The 7,235-nt window shown below is 38.6% G+C and overlaps 1 protein-coding gene across 1 annotated transcript; it reads right to left on the bottom strand.

Annotated features, from left to right (window-relative positions):
• Positions 1–2,990: 2,990 nt before the first annotated feature.
• LOC140926182 (uncharacterized) lies at positions 2,991–7,032 on the bottom strand. The gene is made up of 3 exons (XM_073375966.1): positions 6,979–7,032; positions 3,830–4,321; positions 2,991–3,353 (listed from the first exon to the last, which is right to left on the bottom strand). Exons 1-3 carry the CDS (start codon positions 7,030–7,032, stop codon positions 2,991–2,993), a joined length of 909 nt encoding a protein of 302 aa, XP_073232067.1.
• Between the last annotated feature and the right edge of the window lie 203 nt (positions 7,033–7,235).

Below are 7,235 nucleotides of genomic sequence, written 5' to 3'. Positions count from 1 at the left end.
TTTACTGTTTTTTTCTATTTATTATTATTATCTTTTTATCATTTTTTTCCTTACTTTTTTTACCCACGACATTTACCCACACCCACACCCACGACCCACACCCACGACCAACGACCTCTACCCACTACCCACGACCCACGACATTTAGGTACACTCGACAAAGAAATGTATCATGCCCTCTTCCCGTGAGAGACATAAAGGGATAATAGGGAGAGGGCATGATCTTAGGCTACATCTCGCCCGACTTTTTTGTATCGCCTAAAACCAGAGTCATGTCGCTACAAATTTTCATCAAGTCGACCGAAATTTAATACTGAAGAGTGTATGTAATATATCTTGTTCTTTAAGCGATGATAAATTTTTAGATTTTGGTTCATTACAATATTAATTTGATTTACCATTTTTACTCGATTAAACTTGACCAGCCCTCGATTCAGTCGATTGAAAGGCCGCAGGTAGAAGCAAACTTACAAATAACTGATCCCGTTCTCAAATAAACACCGTAGCCATTTTCGGGCACCCAAACAGAAGAATGCGGCGTTTAAAGGCGGATTATAATAAAAAACTCGGTACAACTCGGAAATCTACACCATCCAGACAATTACACACCCATCTGTAGCAGAGCCAGTGAAACCCAACCCAGTGGTTTAATTCAGTCTATAACCCAGTAATATTTTAGCCTCCCCGGTACCTGGTGAATAGTTTGTTTCTACCCGGCTAATTTTTTGCGTTCCCGGTAACTTTATATTGTGACCTCTACAAAACTAGTGTATTTCGTTATTCATATTTGTTTAAAAGAGGCAAAAATAAAGAAACATATTTAATTACCATTGACAAAAAAACATCGAAAGGTACCAGTAATAAATTCCGCATGAATTGTGTAAATCAATTTAAATTAGTTCTTCTCGCTAGAGCAATATATATAAGGTTTTCAAAAGTTTCGTACCGGTAAAGATGTTAGGCCTGCTACCCCTTTTAGTTTTTATGGAAGGTACACAACTAAGAAAAAAATTCAGTGGAAAATAAGCCTACCAAGTGACGTTTTCTCCCAGAAGCCGAAGAAGTTATGGATTCCACTAGGTCTGTGGCAGAGAGGTCACTGTATTTGTGATTCTATCCGCTCAGCCAAATAAGAGAGACACTGGAAGGTAAAACATTTTTCTGTCCTAGTTTAAGTAATATTTACAAATAATTTACCGAATCTGTTTTCGATGATTTAAGAAATGCGATTTTGAAATAGACGCTGCCCTTGAATAACTCGGTGCCGCTACTGAAAAAAAGCCGCATCGGAAACGCTAAAAATTTAATAAACACGGCGGCGTTTAATTGAGTGAATACGGTACAGTCGAATCTCCACTAACGACCACCTCTATACACCGGCCACTTTTTTTGTCCCGGCAGACAGTCCATACACTGACTCTTGTTTAGGCTTCTCTACAACGGCCGCCTCTACAACGGCAACGGCCTCTAAAGCGTGTCGCTTACTGCCAAAATAACCTCTCCAAAACGGCCAGTTTTTTCAGTAACTAAAAAGAACGCCAAGAATGGTCATCAAATTTGATCCGTAAGGCGCGCTGATGATTAATCGCGGCAATCGTATTTTGATTGTGTTCAATTTATACTGCTAAAGTTAGAATAAATTGTCTACTATATAACAATACTTGTCTTGTTTCAAAACATTATTCAAGTTTTTTTGTATGTGTATCTTATTTTTCTATATATCTTTTTATGATTTAATTAACATTATGGGATACAGTAAGCTAGACGAATTTGTCATATGACGTCACCCCTACCTCACCACAACAGCCACCTCTCCACAACAACTGCACTTTCTTCTGTCCCCAAGGCGTTGTAGGGAGTTTCGACTATTTTCATTGCGTTAACAATTGCACCTAAAAATGTAGGTCACGTGACTGTAATCATTTCCAAGATGCCAAAATTCCGTTCTATCTCGTCTGATAAAGAAGAACTTATTTTTTTTTTATTTTCTTTTAGTTCTGGAGATAAGGCTTACTTTGAGCGGAAAACTGCCTCACCCTTAGAGGCCAATGGTAACTACGAGAAGGAAGCTGATACCCGGCGTGGACAATCGGAAGGCTAAAGAGCCATAAATAGCGGTAACTCGTACCATTGCTGTGCACAAACATTAATATTCGGCAATCGGTAAACACTTTTTAGACGCCACAATAAAAAACAAAAAAATCTTCCCAATGAGAGCCAATTTCGCTTTTTAGGAATGGCCACGAAAAATTTGATTGCGGTATGGTAATGTATGATAATGAGTTAAAAACATAAAGAAATTTAATTTAAACCAAGTATAATATTGAACCACGGGAACTCCGTCAGTGCTGAACTCTTTGTTTAACTTGCAACGTATTCTTATATGTTACTTTTCTTTTTACTCATCTAATTGTTTTTCTTGTATAATTTATAGAACCCGTAAATGCTTTTTTACATGATAATTTCATCCTAGAACGTCGAAACGTCGTCATTTAAAAAGTTGAACTTTTTGAGACATTTCTGAAAATGATTTTAAGTAATATTTTCTCGCAGTTGCTTATAGTAAAGTGTTAAGAAAATTGCTCCTTTTTAATTCTTTAAATAAGAGGAAAAAATTAACTTAGGAATGTGACGAAAGTGAAGCGGAAAGTGCTCAATGACAACCCAATTTTACGAAACAAAATAAACTGAGAACTCGTAGGAAAACAATTATATGTACTCTCATGATCAACAACGATAACTTCAAAAGACACAGCATTTGTTCAGCTAATTCTCCTTTATTTGCACACACACACATTTCTTTTGCCATGACAACCAGAAATCAAAATGAAGTACTAACTTAAATATACCCCGTATCATCTGGTTACATTTACTTTTTTTTGTTTGTCTATTTCTTCAAAGTTTCTAGAGCTTTTCATTTAACCTTTCCGTAACAGCTTTAGTGAATCTAAAACAAAGAAAAACTATGAGTCATTGAGCTGCTGCTTTAGTTACGGCTGTGGGGGAGCCACCTCTTCTATGTTGATCTTGGAGACTGAGTTCCAGCCTGTATACGCGTCGCCAAGTTTGGTACCACTAGGGCACTTACCGATCCAGAATCCCACGCGGACCGTGCCCTTACGGAGCTTCTCGCAGATTCCTTCGATGTGACGTGGGCGATGTGGATTCTTTTTCCAGCTAGTGCCATGTCTCAAATAAAATAAACCATCAATGGCTGCCGGAACCGAGCATTCTGCACCATTGAAGGTAAAGTACCACCGATTGCAGCAGTCGTGGCAGTTAGCGACACGGAAGTCGCCATTCCAGAAGACACGCAAGGCTGTATTGTCGGATGTTTTCTTGAAAATACATTCCTATGGAATGATTAAAATAACGCTTAAATTGAAAATTGTTATAATGGCCTAAACGCCTCGTGAAGCTTTGTAGCGTTTATCTTATTCTTTCTCTTTTCTTTCTTTCTTTTTTTTATCTAGCAATGCTTTAAAAAGCATATAGCTTTTAATCTATGGTTATATGTCGGTCCTATCAATATTTATTACATTTTAATTACTACCTGAAATAGTTTTAAAGAAATTTTAGACCCGAGTAATAATAACATTTAAGAAAATGTAAGATTAGGGATGACTTAAAAAAGTGTTGGGTTGAATCTTAGGTTATTGAATGGGTCGTACGTTTAGGGTCAAGACTTCACTTTCCCCAGTATTAATCATATTTATCCGTGTTTATTTGTAGGATTGTACGAAATCCTGTCGGGATAATTCACATCCATATTCGAAGATAAAAAGCACAACATTAAGTGGCATAAATCTATTAAGAGTTAAGTGTTTACCTTGATCAAACCAGTGTCTCTGTCGTCATTTATACTCTTAAATACACACTGTTTCCAGTTACTTCGCAAGGAACTTGCAGAACCAGGAGTTCCCTGTCGACCTTGGATGCCACGAGCTCCTGGTTCACCTTTGCTTCCTGCTTGACCCGCCGGTCCCGAGGGTCCTGTGTCTCCTTTGTTTCCTGTAAGACCCTTTGTTCCTTTAGGTCCTTGTTTACCTGATGGTCCTGCAGGTCCAGGGCGTCCAGGGATGCCCGGTTCACCTTTGCTTCCTGGTAAACCCGTCGAACCCGAGGGTCCTGTATCTCCTTTAGGTCCCTGCTTTCCACGAGATCCTTTATCACCTATGTTTCCTCTTGGGCCCGTGGGTCCTTCAGGTCCACGATTGCCGGGTGATCCCGCGGGTCCAGGGTGTCCTGGAATCCCCGGAATTCCTGGTGCGGAGTAGCAAGCACTATGACCACATGACCCAAATGATGTCTGTTGGGTACACTATTGTCAATGAGCATAAACGCATTAGTTGATCAATACATCAGCAGACTAACTGCTTTGTGTAACGGAAAAAAGGAAGGCCTGATAATATTTGTTGATTTTTTTTCGTGCTATCGCTGTCACTGAGTATATCGTAACACGACGTGTTGGAGACTGTTAGTAGGATTAGAAATAATAATGGGATTCTTTCCTTCTGAGAGAAGACATTTTATATGTCCTCAGGTGAGGGCGACACAAAAGGAACCGAGGAAGACCAAGGACGAGATGGAGGGACGACTTAAATCGTTTCTTAAGACACTGGCACCGTGTCACGCAAAACGTGGTTCACTGGAGGTCAATGGGGAAGGACTACGTCCTATGACGGACATTCAACGTTAACTGCTGAAACTGAAACTGAGGGGGAAATTCACTTTAATAATACGCAAAAGTTTCTTGAGCTTTACAGCTTGCTTCACAAAACTTCATGGCCTTCTCCTCCGTTAAATTCCGCATAGGATTTTGTTGTTATAGCTAATTCACTGACTGGCAAGTGTGATGACGTAGTTCTGAGAGCCACCAATAGAGGAATTCATTTCATTTCATTCATTTCATTTATTTTCATTCATTGGATCCGCTACTGACCTAACATCCTCTAAAAGAGGAATACAGTAAACTGCTGGTACATTATAATCCCCCTCAGATGTAAGCCCTCCTAAAACAGGGGCGGATCCACGATTTTTCTTAGGAGGGGGTGCACTCGTCTCTTGCTCTAGTTCAACACCAATAAACCACATAGTTTTTTCTTTTTGCAGAATACCAGTTGTATTAGAAAACCGCAGGTCATTTCAGGGGGGCGGGGGGGTGCGCACCCCTGCTCCCTCCCCCTAGATCCGCCACTGTAAAACCCCTTACAAAGATGTATAATTCCAGGGCTTATAAGCTACAGTTTACGGTAATCAGGAAACGTGTAGATTTGATGGTTTGGTCATAGCTTGGACCAGAAGTTCGATCAGAAAAAGAAATTCAAAAATTTTGTATCGATTTGTAATATACCTCTTTCCTTGGTGTTTTGTTGCTGCTGCTGTTGCTTTTCGTGCAACAGAAAGTAATCAACAGTGCATAAATCGCGATGTACAGTAGTTGTTTCATACTGTTCTCTTTGGTTCCGTTTTATCTTGGGACCTGGAAAAAGGGATAGCATGTTAAAGTGTAAGTCACTGAGTAACACAATATCATTGATAATGCAACAAAAAAATATACAAAAAATATACAGAAATATACAAAGTTTTATTAACTCAAATGTCAAAAATAAATTAAACAAATATTTCAATTCATTATCATTTTTTACTTACTAATAAAATATTAAGATTAAAATTGATATTCGTATTCTGGCTTGTATTGAATGATTTTCATTTTAAAAATATGAAAAAGCTTGGCATTCTGAATAGTCCATCGGCCTCGTGAGTACTCGCCGGCGATTTTCTGCAAGCTTGAGCTTTAAGAAGTTTTGCCCAGCAGCATAGTGTTTTGCCCACTATTTGTAATGGAATGGGAAATAAAGAAATAAAATAATTAAAAGGAAATAAATGAGTTTCTCAGTCTTTTCCCAAGTTCAATAAAAACTGATCGAGAAATCATGCTTTGGAAAACAATCAGAAACAAAACGAATTTAGTACTAACCTTTCAGTTTTAGTGTTGCTGCAGTCTGATTCTAGGAGCTGCTGAGAGTAAAATGAATATTTCTGCTCCACCAAAGAGCTATTTATCCGTACTGAATCAACATTACACTTTCATGTTACAAACACGTTTGAAAAGAGGTTACGTGTGCAGTAAATACGGATGTAGAGGATTTTTACATCGACCAATAACATGGTTGCTCATGAGCAGACATTTGTTTTTGCCCAGTATCAAGAAATGGCTTGTTAGAGGCTAATAAATGACATGATGCAATAACAAGTTGAACTTTCTGATGATTGGTTAGAACGTGTCTCAGTTGACCAATGAATTGTCAGCTGTTCCCTTTGTTGTATTTCATGTATTTGTTCAAAGACAGAGGGCGAAAAGTGTTCACAGAGGTAAACCTTGTATGTATGGCGTTTGAAAGAGTTTCTATGCCATTTTAGTGGCTCTTATTACTCAATCTCTTTGCTCTCTTACTTTTCTCTACGCTGCTTTTTTACACTGAAAAATTACAATAGCCCCATATCAAAGAGGTCACACCATAGCAGGTCCACTCAGTATACAGACGCAATTTACAAGTGAGAACTAAGATTTCTTCATGTTCCCAAAATTGACACTGAAATTTTAGGCGGGAAAAGGAGACTCTTAATACCATTCTAAAGGACTGGTTATTTTTCACTCCAATTTTTCTTGGTATTTCGAGGCATGATATCTAAGAGATATAAAGTAATCCTAAAACTAAAATTTTGAATGGGTGTAGCTAACCATGCAGTTTTTGACCCGAAAAAGGGCAATGTTTTAAGCTTCCAACTGAAAAGCTTAAAAACTCCTGAATTTCTGAGTTAACACAGGGTTTTTGGAGAACGGACCTCTTGAGTCAGAGTAAATATTTCGAGACATGTAAGCAACATTTAACAAAGAGACAACCAGTGACGGGCTCATAGTCTTACCACTCACTCATTTTTTCACTTTAAACACATTGACTCAACTTTACTTACCTGAGAAAGCGGCTTGTTTGATGTATTTCTGTGATTTCGAATTCCTGCGTTCATTTCTCCTTGAACTAGTTTAAGAGACGGTCAATTTTCCACCTTATTGGCTTCATCAACGCTGTTCGGATATAACAAGCCCCACCGCCTTAGGACCTTACGAAACAACAACGGTGACCAACGGAAACGTCTAAAATACGATACTAAGAAGAGGCCAAACTGACCGTTTCATTCATTGTGGCGAGTATGCGTAGCATATTACCCTC

Source organism: Porites lutea, chromosome 2 (assembly GCF_958299795.1).
Source record: "Porites lutea chromosome 2, jaPorLute2.1, whole genome shotgun sequence".
NCBI classification, from domain to species: domain Eukaryota; kingdom Metazoa; phylum Cnidaria; class Anthozoa; order Scleractinia; family Poritidae; genus Porites; species Porites lutea.
Note: the sequence above shows the minus strand (reverse complement) of the source record. Positions and strands in the feature narration are given on the sequence as shown.